The sequence below is a fragment of the Eschrichtius robustus genome, chromosome 5, assembly GCF_028021215.1.
Source record: "Eschrichtius robustus isolate mEscRob2 chromosome 5, mEscRob2.pri, whole genome shotgun sequence".
Lineage (NCBI taxonomy): Eukaryota > Metazoa > Chordata > Mammalia > Artiodactyla > Eschrichtiidae > Eschrichtius > Eschrichtius robustus.
Genome location: NC_090828.1, coordinates 27,870,798 through 27,887,388, shown reverse-complemented (window position 1 = coordinate 27,887,388; position 16,591 = coordinate 27,870,798). Strand labels below are relative to the sequence as shown.

Genomic DNA, 16,591 nt, shown 5'->3' with positions numbered 1-16,591 from the left:
AAACGAGAATTTGTCAGATTTGGATTCTGGGGGCCTTTGGTGCATCTGGAACAGGTGAGGGGGGATTAACATGTGTTCACTCCCCACAAGGCTCCTTCTGGCCTGTTCACAGATTATCTCATTTCATCTTCACAAAAGACCTGCAAAGCAGTTATTGTTAGTCTCATTTTATAGATCAGGTAACTGAAGTTCAGAGAGACTAAAAAAATTACTCAGAATATTACAGCTACTAAGGTTATTAAGAATGGTGCTCTCATGGGGTGATGTTCCACCTACCTGGAAAGCTATGCTTTTTGTTTAAATTGCACTAAATTACCATGAATCCTGTTTTTCTAAGAACATGTCCTTTATATAATGAAAAATGAAGCATTATGGCATGCCCCAAGGGAGAACAAAAACAAACAAACAAACCAACAAAACACTCAGTGAAATTTCTCACCCCAGATCAGGAGTCTTCAAACTTTTTCTCTAAAGGGCCAAGCCAATAATTTAGGCTTTGTGGCCACATGATCTCTGTTGCAACTATGCAACTACGCCATAGTGGGATGAAAGCAGCCAAAGGCAATATGGAAACAAAGGAAAGTACCTGTAAAAGTTTAGTCACAAAAACATCTTTACAAAACTTTATTTACAAAAGCAGGTCTGAATTTGACCCTATCCTGGGGGATCCATACAGCCTTGAAGTACTGGGCTGCCCACGAAGACCTCTCTCCTCCCAGCCACTGTGCTACAAGGCCATGCATGTGCCCAGGAAGATCACCTTTTTAGGTGGGTCAGGATAACTGAGAGGTCTGACCTATTTTGCACAAGTCAAGAGAAGCAAAACAGAATTAACTTCTTCAGCTATTCAATATGTGCTTTTCATAGGCGGCAAACATATATTCCAAACTTACATGAATAATATTTTTGACAATTTTTCAAGGAAAACAACTAAATCAAGAATGAGCATAATGTTTTCTAATCGATTTCAGCAGTACCCTACCCTAATCAGAAATTATGTGCATAACTGCAGCTAATCTGAAGGTTTACCTTCATAGTATTTTGTCCCTGTCTTTCAGTTAACTTTATTTTCCCTTATTCTTATTAGATTTTCAATTAAGCTTGACAAGGAGAAGCAACTTTGGAAAAAAACAAAAATCATGAATTCTACTTTTATATTTTCAATTTAAAAATTATAAGTTATGATCTGTACAACGTTTTCACCCAGAACAAATAAATTTTAAAAATAATTAATTAATACTGGGCGAAAAGACAATGGAACAATAAGTAACTGTCATTGTGTGGGAGGTTGACATTTAAAAGATTTAAGTGTAAAATTATATTTTTGAAAGGATAATATTTCTTTAATATGTTAATTGAACTACTGCCAAGGAACAGCTCAAGGAAGAGTCAAATTAAATTTATCAATGTTTTCTAAAATATCCACGAATGTTATTAACTCTCTTTCCTTGTAATGGGCATAACCACACTTAGACATAAACCAGCAACTATTCAATCTTGCTTTCTCTTAACAGATCAACAATGGAGTTTAGATATCCACCCAGAAAATAAACATAGGATGACAAGTATATATTGATTTGATAACCCACAGAAGGAGACAATTGCATAAAATCTATTTGGAGATGCTCAAATTCTACAATAGGGCATCATTCTATTACCAACCACAGTTAAAGTTCTTCCAAAATTATGTAAGCTAGAAATGCAGAATGGATTGCCATATTCTCTGTTTTCCTAGAAAACTTTTAGTGTTTGATAGCCCAGCCAATGGAGATATTTCATGGAGGGTTTTGGCAAGTGTCTATTTGAGCTTATCTGGGGCCATCTGTTGACTGTTCTGGTTTTTCTCAATCTCATCATCATAAACTTTTTAAACTGATTACTCCCACTGTTATTTTGTGATATTTTGTGCACTTACAAAGGAAATAATAAGCTTTCCATGGATTTGTCTTCCAGTTTTACAAACATTTTAATTAACCAGCATATTTAGCTTTTGATCTACTAAAGAATTTCCTGTAGCTCTTAAAGTAAATTTTAAATTCATGAATTTGTTATTTACTTTTTAAAGAGTCAACAGAGGAGTTAGAAATGAAAAGCTCATTGATTCCTTAGCATTCCAAAGTCATGAACTACTCCAAAATCATACTAGCTATCAGTGTATATGTTTAGTCTTACTATTTAACGCATTAACATGCTTTGCAGAGTGACACATGTTTGGCCAAATTAAACAAAATATGATTTTCATAAAGAATTGGATACTATAAGAAAGTCTAGAATAGTTATTGTATATTAACTCTTTTTTTTTGCATATTAACTCTTATTGCTTATTATTTCATTTTCATGATAAGTCCTATCAATAAACAATATTAATTTAGAATTTGGTAAAGGAAGTTTCAAAAGATCCATTTTGTGAATGGACATATATTGAATGAACACAGCCATGACATTCTTCTTCATTGGATAAGGTTAGTGAGGAAGGAGGGTTGATTGTTACACTGGTAGATAGTTATTTGAAAAGGAAAAAGTAAGACTATTTCATAATGCTGAATCAAACGTAGAGAAATAAATACCAGAAAAGCAGGTTAAATGATTCTAGGAGCTCCCATAGGGCCAATATTAGTTCATGATCTCACCATCCAGTGTGGGAAAACCTTCTTTTTCTAGCTTTCACATGACTTATTACATTAAAATTATAATTTAGTTATTTTGTCTACTTTTAACATCCATCTTCACTGGCTAGAATAAAATTCAAGAGGGTGGGGATCTCCACCTATTTTGCACAATAATTATTCCAAACATCTAGGACAGTAGTACAAACGTTCAGTAAGAATAAACTTTTCTTTCCAAATCATAATAGTAAAAGGATAAAGTTTAGCTCCTCTTTTGAGGTGGGTTTTATAATCATGGAGATTTAATTCAAGTTTGGATAGATGAGGTATACTTTGTTCTGATGGAAACAATTTAATAGGAAGAAGACTGAGAAGAATTTTAGAAATTAGATATTAACTAGGGTGGGACTGTCAGAAGAATCATTCAATTATTTTAGCTGCTGCTTTATGTTCTTGTTCTCTAAGATAAGGTAATTTGATTGTCTCAGCACTAAGATGATAGGAGTCTGAAATAAATTTCTCTAAGATGCAGTAGTTCTCTGTTAAGGTAATTTGCATATGAGGGAAGAGTTAATTTATCTGTTAAACTAAATAATAATCTGACAGAACAACAGAAAGTACAATTTTTTCGTATCCTAATTTTCAGTTTAAAAAAAAGGATCATAAAACATGTCTGGCTATTTTTGTACTAGCTGACACTTGTTTCTCTTTTTCTAGTGATGAATAGAATTTTATGTGATAAAGATAACCTTTAAAGCTTCTGATATCTCTAAACTGAACACCCTCATTTCATAGAAAAAGTAAACCAGAGAGGTTTTGTGAGTTATTTACTAATGTAGAGCTAATTATAATACTAAATGTATTTTCATCATACATCATATTATTATATATCACAACTCAAATGTTTTAAAATATATTATCATATATTCTGTTGCAGTGTTTTAGTAAGCAATATTGTTTAATATAAGAATTCAGTATTATTTTCTGTTGTGGCAGCCAATTTTTAAAAAATTTTCCTATTATAAATGAAAAACTTCTGGTATTTTTTGATATCTAGGCCAATTATATTAGTATTTTTTCATTTTCTTTCTCAGAAAAAAATGTAGATTTCATTTTGTCAAGGTTGATTTACATAACTATTTATTTAATAATGACATACAAAAAAGCTCTTAGAGAAAAAAAGAATAAACAATTGACAAAAATTTTCTCTAGGCTACAATATGATTAGACTTTCTTATTTATATTTTGTCAAAAGGATGATGCTTTTTAGGACATGAGTGAAAACAGCACAAAGAAATGAAAGGTGAAATATGACTCATGATTTCTTTGCAGTGTTTCTTGGCTTATGTTTTTATTTTGCTTAGATCTTAATATTTTAAGATGACTTCTTTTTAGAAGTCTTCTATAATTTCTGGTTAAACTGTTTATGACTATTTGGTAAAGAAAGATAATGGCTAAAATTTTCCAATAAAAAAATTCACCAGTTTCGCTCCCTATTTTTAATATCTTTTTTCTTGGTTTTATTAAATTATTTGACATAGGATATTTAAAATATATTATGCTTTAATCCTTTTGGAAAAAAATAATTTAGCAATTTAACATAGAAAAAATAATCTTACACTTTATTTTATTCATTTTGTTTTTTTAAGGTCAGATGAATGAGTTTTATTTTTTTATTTTATTTTTTTTAACATCTTTATTGGAGTATTGTTGCTTTACAATGGTGTCTTAGTTTCTGCTTTATAACAAAGTGAATCAGCTATAAATATACATATCCCCATATCTCTTCCCTCTTGCGTCTCCTTCCCTCCCACCCTCCCTATCCCACTCCTCTAGGTGGTCACCTAGTGGTGACCTAGATTTTTTGATGATGGCCATTCTGACAGGTGTGAGATGATATCTCATTGTAGTTTTTTTTTTTTTTAACATTTTTTAAAATTTTATTTATTTATTTTGTATTTATTTATTTTATTTTTGGCTGTGTTGCGTCTTCATTTCTCTGCGAGGGCTTTCTCTAGTTGTGGCAAGTGGGGGCCACTCTTCACTGCAGTGCGTGGGCCTCTCACTATCGCGGCCTCTCTTGTTGTGGAGCACAGGCTCAGTAGTTGTGGCTCACAAGCCTAGTTGCTCTGTGGCATGTGGGATCCCCCAGACCAGGGCTTGAACCCGTGTCCCCTGCATTGGCAGGCAGATTCTCAACCACTGCGCCACCAGGGAAGCCCTCATTGTAGTTTTGATTTGCAATTCTCTAATGATGAATGATGTTGAGCATTCTTTCATGTGTTTGTTGGCAATCTGTATATCTTCTTTGGAGAAATGTCTATTTAGGTCTTCTGCCCATTTTTGAATTGGGTTGTTTGTTTTTTTGATATTGAGCTGCAAGAGCTGCTTATAAATTTTGGAGATTAATCCTTTGTCAGTTGCTTCATTTGCAAATACCTTCTCCCATTCTGAGGGTTGCCTTTTCATTTTGTTTATGGTCTCCTTTTCTGTGCAAAAGCTTTTAAGTTTCATTAGGTCCCATTTGTTTATTTTTATTTCCATTTCTCTAGGAAGTGGGTCAAAAAGGATCTTGCTGTGATTTATGTCATAGAGTGTTCTGCCTATGTTTTCCTCTAAGAGTTTGATAGTGTCTGGCCTAACGTTTAGGTCTTTAATCCATTTTGAGTTTATTTTTGTGTATGGTGTTAGGGAGTGTTTTTTTTTTTTTAACATCTTTATTGGAGTATAATTGCTTGACAATGGTGTGTTAGTTTCTGCTTTATAACAAAGTGAATCAGTTATACATATACATATGTTCCCATATCTCTTCCCTCTTGCATCTCCCTCCCTCCCACCCTCCCTATCCCACCCCTCTAGGTGGTCACAAAGCACAGAGCTGATCTCCCTGTGCTATGCGGTTGCTTCCCACTAGCTATCTATTTTACGTTTGGTAGTGTATATATGTCCATGCCACTCTCTCACTTTGTCACAGCTTACCCTTCCCCCTCCCCATATCCTCAAGTCCATTCTCTAGTAGGTCTGTGTCTTTATTCCCATCTTGCCACTAGGTTCTTCATGACCTTTTTTTTTTTTTTCCCTTAGATTCCATATATATGTGTTAGCATACTGTATTTGTTTTTCTCTTTCTGACTTACTTCACTCTGTATGACAGACTCTAACTCCATCCACCTCATTACAAATACCTCCATTTCATTTCTTTTTATGGCTGAGTAATATTCCATTGTATATATGTGCCACATCTTCTTTATCCATTCATCCGATGATGGACATTTAGGTTGCTTCCACGTCCTGGCTATTGTAAATAGAGCTGCAATGAACATTTTGGTACATGACTCTTTTTGAATTATGCTTTTCTCAGGGTATATGCCCAGTAGTGGATTGCTGGGTCGTATGGTAGTTCTATTTTTAGTTTTTTAAGGAACCTCCATACTGTTCTCCATAGTGGCTGTATCAGTTTACATTCCCACCAACAGTGCAAGAGTGTTCCCTTTTCTCCACACCCTCTCCAGCATTTATTGTTTCTAGATTTTTTGATGATGGCCATTCTGACCAGTATGAGATGATATCTCATTGTAGTTTTGATTTGCATTTCTCTAATGATTAATGATGTTGAGCATTCTTTCATGTGTTTGTTGGCAACCTGTATATCTTCTTTGGAGAAATGTCTATTTAGGTCTTCTGCCCATTTTTGGATTGGGTTGTTTGTTTTTTTGTTATTGAGCTGCATGAGCTGCTTGTAAATTTTGGATACTAATCCTTTGTCAGTTGCTTCATTTGCAAATATTTTCTCCCATTCTGAGGGTTGTCTTTTGGTCTTGTTTAAGGTTTCCTTTGCTGTGCAAAAGCTTTTAAGTTTCATTAGGTCCCATTTGTTTACTTTTGGTTTTATTTCCATTTCTCTAGGAGCTGGGTCAAAAAGGATCTTGCTGTGATTTATGTCATAGAGTTTTCTGCCTATGTTTTCCTCTAAATAAGTGTTTGATAGTGTCTGGCCTTACATTTAGGTCTTTAATCCATTTTGAGTTTATTTTTGTGTATCGTGTTATGGAGTGTTCTAATTTCATTCTTTTACATGTAGCTGTCCAGTTTTCCCAGCACCACTTACTGAAGAGACTGTCTTTTCTCCATTGTATATTCTTGCCTCCTTTATCAAAAATAAGGTGACCATATGTGCTTGGGTTTATCTCTGGGCTTTCTATCCTGTTCCATTAATGTATATTTCTGTTTTTGTGCCAGTACCATACTGTCTTGATTACTGTAGCTTTGTAGTATAGTCTGAAGTCAGGGAGCCTGATTCCTCCAGCTCCGTTTTTCTTTCTCCAGATTGCTTTGGCTATTCGGGGTCTTTTGTGTTTCCATACAAATTGTGAAATTTTTTGTTCTAGTTCTGTGAAAAATGCCAGTGGTAGTTTGATAGGGATTGCATTGAACCTGTAGATTGCTTTGGGTAGTATAGTCATTTTCACAATGTTGATTCTTCCAATCCAAGAACATGGTATACCTCTCCATCTGTTTGTATCATCTTTGATTTCTTTCATCAGTGTCTTATAGTTCTCTGCATACAGGTCTTTTGTCTCCCTAGGTAGGTTTATTCCTAGGTATTTTATTCTTTTTGTTGCAATGGTAAATGGGAGTGTTTCCTTAATTTCACTTTCATATTTTTCATCATTAGTGTATAGGAATGCAAGAGATTTCTGTGCATTAATTCTGTATCCTGCTACTTTACCAAATTCCTTGATTAGCTCTAGTATTTTTCTGGTAGCATCTTTAGGATTCTCTATGTATAGTATCATGTCATCTGCAAACAGTGACAGCTTTACTTCTTCTTTTCTGATTTGGATTCCTTTTATTTCTTTTTCTTCTCTTAATCTTACACTTTAAATTTAACTTTATTTTCTCCTCTGCCATTTTGGGGTAGAATTCTTTTCCAGTATATATATATATGTATATATATCTCATATGAGGGAAGAGTAAATTTATCTGTTAAACTTAATAATAATATATATTTTATATATATATATATTTTTTTTTTTTTTAATTTTTGGCCAGCACCATGCAGCACGTGGGGTCTTAGTTCCCTGACCAGGGACTGAACCTGTGCCCCCTGCATTGGAAGGTGGAGTCTTAACCACTGGACCATGGGGGAAGTTGCTCTAGTAAATATATTTTTTATCACAGATGTATGTAGAATTTGAATAACTTAAAATCCATATGATGCAATGTACTTCTTCTTTCCTCTTCTTATTGCCTTGAAATTGGAAACTTTATTTCATTTTTAGCATCTATCTTAGCATGCTGACATAAAGGGCAGATATTTTATACATGTTTTTTACAGTCCGTATTTCACAACTGCTCTCACAAATTGATCAAGCATGAATTGCTTTCAAATTATTTTCTGCTCTTAGCATGAATACTATAAATTTATTCAAAGCAAATATTCTAAATGCTGGAGAGGGTGTGGAGAAAAGCGAACCCTCCTGCATTGCTCGTGGGAATGTAAATTGATACAGCCACTATGGAGAACAGTATGGAGGTTCCTTAAAAAACTAAAAATAGAACTACCATATTACCCAGCAATCCCACTACTGGGCATATTCCCTGAGAAAACCATAACTCAAAATGAGTCATGTACCAAAATGTTCATTGCAGCTCTATTTACAATAGCCAGGACATGGAAGCAACCTAAGTGCCCATCATCGGATGAATGGATAAAGAAGATGTGGCCCATATATACAATGGAATATAACTCAGCCATAAAACGAAACGGAATTGAGTTATTTGTAGTGAGGTAGATGGACCTATAGTCTGTCATACAGAGTGAAGTAAGTCAGAAACAGAAAAACAAATACTGTATGCTAACACATATATATGGAATCTAAAAAAAAAAAAAAAAGTTCTGAAGAACCTAGGGGCAGGACAGGAATAAAGACACAGATGTAGAGAATGGACTTGAGGACACGGGGAGGGGGAAGGGTAAGCTGGGACGAAGTGAGAGAGTGGCATGGACTTATAAATACTACCAAATGTAAAATAGATAGCTAGTGGGAAGCAGCCGCATAACACATGGAGATCAGGTGCTTTGTGATCACCTAGAGGGGTGGGATAGGGAGGGTAGGGGGGAGACGCAAGAGGGAGGAGATATGGGGATATATGTATAGCTGATTCACTTTGTTATAAAGCAGAAACTAACACACCATTGTAAAGCAATTATACTCCAATAAAGATATTTTTTAAAAAAGCAAATATTCTCATCCTAAATATGCAGCTGGTTTGTAAGGCCTTGATAGAAGACAATTGTGATGGAAAGAGTTTCCTTTGTCTCAACTGATTAATATCTCAGGCTAATAATGCTTTGTATGTATATACTTAGCTCCCTTGAGAACCTTGATACCTTTCTGTAACCAGTGTTAGGGAATTGCAGCTGCTTTTGATTGAAACAAACTCAATTGCAGAACTTCATGGTATAGTATATGATTTAGAGTAAAAATATAATTTGTTGGCTTTAAGTAATAATATTTTATTCTCAGGATGCCTTAAAAATACTTCAAGAAAGAATACAATTACTAGGAAATTCATTATTTGATACACATATCTTGGGAAAATAAACATTGATCAAAAGGTTCAAATAATAAGTCAGCTGAAAGAAAGTTTGCCACATCCTTTTGGGAAAACCTTTAGAAGACAGACTCTGGTGATTCAAGTTTTTCACATTTTCTTGCCAACATACTTAGTATTACATGCTTTATTTGACAGTCCTTCAATTCCCCCACTTTACCCTGCATTATTTTCTAAAAGACTGTTGTTGTTTTTCCCCAAGAGCTTCAACAAAAATCTTAAATGCCTTAGTAGCACATTTGGAGTACACAGGATAAGAACAGACTATATTCTAGCTAACCTCTGTGCCAGTGTCTCTATACTACTTGTCTTTTTCTGTTCATACAGTACTAAAATCTTTCCCCATGATTTCCTAACTAATATAAATTGATGCTATCCATTTTGAGTCTCCTGAAAAGTGTTACTTGAGAAGAAATCTACTCAGCACTGAACTCAGCAGGTTAGAAGATGGAGGGTAATGGTGAAATTGAAAAAGGATCATGAATAATTGTACTAATCGTCAACGATCTAAAAAACAAACAAAGCAATGAAACCCTAAGTTAATCTTCAGATGAAGATTAGAGCCCCAAACTGCAGCTTCTAGACCAGATTGTGAATTTGTGAATTTGTCAAAGCCCAGTTTTAGTGCATTCTCTTTGCCAGCCCTTCACAGACCCGCTTCCCCAGTGCACTGTTCACAGGCTAATCTCTGGTCGTCCAGAACTATCCATGTGATATCCATCTCATTCTTTTTCTCTTTGGCCTAGTGCCATGATCCAATGTTTCCAGACTCTATCACATCAGGATTTATCAGGGCTGTGTTTTGTTCTCTCAAGATCTTTTCACAAGAAATTAGCAAGCTGTCCTGGGAAACTCTTCTACACTGATCTGTAAAGGGAAAACAATTTCATTATGTACTGTGGTTAGTAGGTAAAATATTTGTATTTTGAAGGGCATTATGAGAATCACAATACCTTAAACCAATGGTCTTCAAATTTATTTATTTTTTTAATTATCATCATCTAGTGATAAAACCCTGTTTTCAAACAAGGTTTTATATAAAACAGGTACAAGTGAAAACGCTCTGGTTAAAGTAGGGGATAAGATAGGCACACTCCCTTTTTCCCTCCTCCTTGCTTTTTGAGTGGCCCCAGAGCATCTCTGAGGAATTTCTGCAGTTCCACAAACACAGCCTGCAAATGATCTCATTAATGCAGTGGGGTAACTGCTGGTGAGAATGCCAGGTATACGGCCAGCACTTTTAGATCAGTGGTTTTCAACAGGGATTGATTTTGTGCCCCGTGGAGGCTTTTGGAAATATCTGAACACACTTTTGGTTGTCATAACTTGGGGAGGAAGGAAGCGGGTGCTGCTGGCATCTAGTGGGTAGTGGACAGGATGTTGTTAAATATCCTACAATGTACAGAACAGCCCCCCACAAGAGAGAGTTTTTCAGCCTGAAATGTCACAGTAGAACTGAGGTTGAGAAAGCCTGCTCTAAAGAGAGGAGGGCACCAGGAGCTGCTGGGGGTGAGGGGAGGAAAGGGGGACTTTGAGGGGAGGGAGGAAGCCTGCAGCTCCTGGAGTCAGAGCCTTAACTAGCGAGTGCCCAGGGCTTGCCCAGGGCTGGGGAAGGTAGAGAAGGCAGAAGCTTTGCAAAGTGGTGGCATTTAAAAGTTTGTTACATCTGCAGGTTAACTTGCATTTGTCAGTAGCTAGATCCAAACAAATAAGCTTAGCACTCAGCAAAAATATTAAACAGAAATTTACCTGTGACTAACAACCACCTGTTAGTCCCCTCATGAACTCCAAAGTTGCGGGCTTCCTGCCGGCGGGCCAGAAGCAGAGGCTGAGTCGGGAGGTGGCCCTGGTCCAGTCTCCAGGGAGCAGAGCCGAGCCAGGTGCTTAAACAGGGCTTCCTGGGGTCCAACCCCCATCACCTTTCCTCCGGTGTGCTGTCTGCTGCACCCGCTCAGCAGCGGGGAGGCTGGTAGGAGGTCCTCTTAGAGGAGAATCCCATCCTCCTTCAGACGTCCTGCGGAGAAGGCAGGTGCATCCAACGTCCCACATCCTCACACCAGGGAAATGCTCTCTCATCTAAACGCCTCCCGCTGGAGCCCATCCTGACCTCTGACCCGGTCACTACCCGGTGCTGTTCCTCAAAAAGAGATCATTTCGAAATTCAAAAAGGTTAAAAAATATTTCATTGCAAGTATTAACCCGGTTAGGCGCTTTTGCTCGCTTCCAATCTCCTGAATAGGCTTCATTTAAAGGCCCCAGAGGCACCAAGTGACAGTTTTACGCGGGTCATCAGTTCGAAAGCTCTGGAGAGTCTAAGAGAAAACATACAGTAAGTCCCCCGCCCACCCCCGCAGTCATTATATAGAAGAGAGAGAGGAAATCCTCCTCACCCGGGGGCCCCTTTTGTGTCGTTCCTGCCAACGCAGCAGCCCTCCTGCTATATAGACCCGCGCGCCCGCCCCTCCGCACTGAACTCGCGTCCCCGCATCCAGCAGCCATGGGGAAGGTGAGCCCCGCGCCGGCGGGAGGGGCCCGCAGCCGGGCTGGAGGCCAGGCCTCTGAGCCCTGTCCTTCCCTTCCCTGCAGATCACCTTCTACGAGGACCGGGGCTTCCAGGGCCGCCACTACGAGTGCAGCAGCGACCACTCCAACCTGCAGCCCTGCTTCAGCCGCTGCAACTCCATCCGGGTGGACAGCGGCTGCTGGATGCTCTACGAGCAGCCCAACTACTCGGGCAGCCAGTACTTCCTGCGGCGCGGCGACTACCCCGACTACCAGCACTGGATGGGCCTCAACGACTCCGTCCGCTCCTGCCGCCTCATCCCCCACGTGAGTCCGGTTCCCCTGGCCCTGCCGTGCCCTCGGGTCACACCAGTGCTCCAGACGCAGTGGTCAGGCTGCAGGACGGTGGCCTTCTTTTGCTGGCTCTAACCGGGTTCTCTTTCCCTTTATTAATATCTTTAAGGTTTCTTTCCACTGAAAAATTGAGTGATGCAATGCTCTTAATTGGAATTGTATTCTCCTTTGCTAAAATTAAACTCACCTCTACTGGGCAAAAGTGGTGCACGGTACTAGAGTGTCTGTGCCACCGCTGAGGAATAAACAACAGGTGAACTCCTCACACTCAGGTGGCCTTAGGCTAGTTATTGGGCTACTTCTCTCCTTCCTCATCTGTAAAGCGGGGTTAATAAGGGCAGTTGGTTCATCGAGCTGTGATGAGGTCAAAAGGAGATTGCCCAGCACCTGGCAAACTACGCCCTCCTCCAGATATTAACCATTATGAACATCAAGGGTCCCTCAAGTTCTGCTTTTTGATTAGGCAAAACAAATAACCAACAATGTGATTCCAGTAGCACCTGCAAAGCCCCCTGCTACCCAAGTAAAGCCCGAGTAGCCTGGAAGTCCACAGTTAGGGATGCTTTAATTTGCCTATGACAGAGTCCTGTGGAAAATGTACCACTCTGGGGAAGTTTGAAACCCCCTCAGAGGGTTGAAAGCCTTGATAGGACCCAGACTGGCATTAGGAGCCTGGAAATCTGGGCTTCCACTTTCCAGCCCTGACCCTTTGATTACAGCCGGAAAGCTCTAGCCATTAGTTTCTCATAAAAGAAGAAAAGACTTAGAACGGTTGCTCCACGTGTGTCAGGCTGTTGTGAAGATCAAATTAGATAACGCACATGTGAGTCCTCTGCAAACCATGGAAGATACCTTATTAGCAGTTTTTTATACCTCAGAATGAATTGCTTATGAGAACCTTTCCTAACGAGGATTTAATGGTGGAAGAAAGAAGAAGGAATTGTGTGGGTACCTGCTGGGAAGGAACAAGCAGATAAAAGAACAAGTGCTCTGGAAGAGACAGACAGGATTTGCCCAGGACTGACAGCCTGCCCTTCCATTTTTCTAAAGGTTTTATAATCTATTGATCTAGACAGGCCTCCTTCATGATCTTGAGCTTCTATTTTTATTAATTACCTAAAAGTGTTTTGCCAGACCATATATTAGAGGTGAGAACTGAAAGCTAATTGTTACGATAGCTCTTGCTTTTCAGGATTTTAGAACAGCAGGACTCAAAGCAGAAAGGAAGGGATTAAGGAGTTGCCTGGGCTGGACTGCCACCATCTGTGCTTCACTTTGGGGAAAGCAATTCCACTTCCTCTCTCCCCAGCCTCTTCTAATGCTACCGAGATTGAAAATAATGCCTTTTGCCAGGGATAGATTTGTCTTTTTATTTTAATATCTAATTATTTTTATATCCTCCAAGGAGAGCTCCAGACCACCGTTTAAGTCTATAAAGGAGAGAGCACAAAGTATATATAAAAACTGTCACTTAAGAATGGTACTGAGTAGGTACTAAATATGATTCATGTAGGTTGTGGCCCTAGAAAACTATGGAACACCATGCATATCTTGATCTATGTGAATGGCCCCCTCTTCAGATTGGCAGTGTGCAATCTACCCAACTATACCCAGTGGCCCTGTTGTTGGCTGTCTTTTTAATTTGTCATCTTTGATATAGAAAAGATTAAAAAAAAAATGCCCATTCCCCCAGCGGTGTGAGTGACTGGTTGCTAAAGGCTAGGTTTTCTGACTCTTCCCATCTGCTGATTGCTGAACCCAGACCAGCTCCCACCGGCTGAGGATCTACGAGCGGGAGGACTACCGAGGCCAGATGGTGGAGCTCACGGAAGACTGCTCCTCGCTCCGCGACCGCTTCCACTTCAGTGAGATCCACTCCCTCCACGTGCTGGAGGGCTGGTGGGTCCTCTATGAGATGCCCAACTACAGGGGAAGGCAGTACCTACTGAGGCCGGGAGACTACAGGCACTACCACGACTGGGGGGCCCTGGATGCCAGAGTGGGCTCCTTGAGGAGGGCCGTGGATTTCTACTGAAATATTTTTACTCTATCCTTTTATCCATCTGAAAGCGAATAAAATATTTCCTGTGTGTTTGATGCACTAACGTGGTCCTCTTTTCCTTTCAGACTCCTTGGAAGGGCTCAGCAAAAATAAAACTGGGAATAATGTGGATTTTCTTACAAGTGTCAATGGAAAGGGTGGTGTGGGGTAGCAGTTGAGAGGACAGGCTCTGGAGCCAGAATGCCTGGGTCCACATCCACTTACTAGCTTTAGGTGGTCGGCAGGTTACTTAGCATTTCTGTGCCTCAGTTTCCTAATTTGTAAAACTCGGTGTAGTAATACTCTTCATTTCATAAGTTTGTGGTGTGGATTAAATGAGTTATTATTTTAAAATCAGTTACACATTTTAGCTTTGCATATCTTATAATAGTTTCTAGGAAACTGCTCTGTAAGCTTGCTGGTGAAACAGCTGGTCACCTTTTTAGTACCCTTTTCTTGGGAGAATTCCCTTTTGGAGTTTGCATTCAGTAAGATGGCTAAGTGAAATTGCAGAGGGAGACAGAGTTAGATAGAGACAGATGTGTCTGACACATCTTCGGTGTAAATACATGTGACTGCCTGAATAGATTTACTAATATATGCATATCCAGAGCACAGGTATAAGAATCAAGTGCCACCTTAATGAGCAGCCCAAAGGACTCTTCCAAACATTTTTCTACTTAAGGGAGGTACAAAGCATTCAGGTAGCGTGCACTGATAAAAATGAGCACAGTGGGACAGACGTAAAGATATAAGGTACGTGATCAGGAAAATAACACACAATCATGCAAAGTTCTTAAATCTACTATTGGCTATGCTGATACTATCACCAGACTTGGATCAATTTTTATTACCTCTAGCTCATGAATCAACATTTGATAGTAATCATAGCACCAAGAAAGAAAAAGGTAACGTGGGAACTAATCATGTAATTGAATTCAAAATTTCTTTGCAGGAAGATGAAGTTTATCAAATGAAATCTAAGTAGGTATTCTATTACCCTACTGGATTTTCTTTAATTGACTAGACTTCTCGATTTCAGATGTTTACACATAGTTGAGAAAAAACAAATTACTTCCCAGCTGAGGGGTTTGAGTTAATTGTGAAAATGGCAACCTCTTGTTGAAATAAGTTCTTGGTGAACTGAATGGCCATGATTAGGAAAGAACCACTGCAAATTATTTTCTACTTGAAAATATATACATATCTAGCAGCTAAGAAATAAGTTGTTCCCTAAATCCTAAATATTAAAGAAATAAAGTGGTCAAATTATTTAACATTTTACTTCCCTAACACACATGCACATTACAAAATATTTGAAGAAGCTCTAAGGACATTTAGATCTGTGCTAATACAGTAGTGACTATCACATGACTCTATTTGGCTAGACTTCATTTGGCTAAGTCCAAATGAAGATGTGTCATAAGTGTAAAATACACACCAGATTTCAAAGACTTAGTATGAAAAGTAGAAAGCAAAATATCTGAATATTTTTCAAATTAATTTAATGTTGAACTGATAATATATTGGATATATTAGGTTTAATAAAATCTGTTATTAAAGTTGATTTTACTTGTTTCTTTTAACTATTTTAATTTGGTTACTAGAAAAATTAAGATTACATTTATGCCTGTTTTTATAATTCTATTGATCGGACCCCCAGGCTAAAAAGGTGAGTTGTAATTTGTATGCAGATACAGCTCAGTCTGAAACTTGACTTATATGAAATCCTAAAAATTAGGAGATGGCAGAGAACATGTTTAAGTGTTACATAGTCATTGAACATCCATTGCCTTATGAGGAGATACTCAGTGAAATTATAATTTTCACTTATCACTGACTGAGGCAGTGGGGGAGTGGGTCCCCATCTTGTCTCATCATATGGATGTTCCATTAACTACACTGAATTTGAAGTTTCAACAACACATGTGAGTGACCCTCCCTTCTACAGAGACAAATCCCTTCTTTCCTCAGCTAATTTCCCCTCCTCTCCCTCTCCCTGTCCAGGGATGGCCCTTCATTTATAGCATTTTCATTCTGGAAGCTGCCATGTTTCCCTCCCCTAACTTTTCAAACACTGTTGTCATTGTTATAGATTTTATAAAGAGCTTGAAAAATAACTGGCTAAAAATATTCATCTTTGACTGTTTAACTACTCTGGCCAAATCAATACATTAACCACTGTTGAGCAACATCACATGCTAGTATTTAGAACAACCAGATTTTTTAAGAGATGTAATGATGAGAAAAAGACAGGAAACTGCTGAAGAGATAAAAAATGATAAGTACAATGGAAAGTGAGAAAGAATAGTTGAATGTTCTGGAAGCCACTGTCATCCAATGCTGGAATGTCAAGAAGAATTACAGCTGAATACAGGCTGTACAATTCTTTTTAAAAAAGGTTATGTAGGGTATTGTGCATAGAGTTCAGATTGCAAATGTTCAACAAGAGGACACCAGGTCTCATTCA

General features: G+C 38.3%; 1 protein-coding gene across 1 annotated transcript; it reads left to right on the top strand.

Annotated features, from left to right (window-relative positions):
- The first annotated feature begins 11,721 nt into the window (after window positions 1-11,721).
- LOC137764761 (gamma-crystallin F) lies at window positions 11,722-14,115 on the top strand. The gene is made up of 3 exons (XM_068543798.1): window positions 11,722-11,730; window positions 11,811-12,053; window positions 13,843-14,115. The coding sequence occupies exons 1-3, from the start codon at window positions 11,722-11,724 to the stop codon at window positions 14,113-14,115; spliced, it is 525 nt and encodes a 174-aa protein (XP_068399899.1).
- The last annotated feature ends 2,476 nt before the right edge of the window (window positions 14,116-16,591 follow it).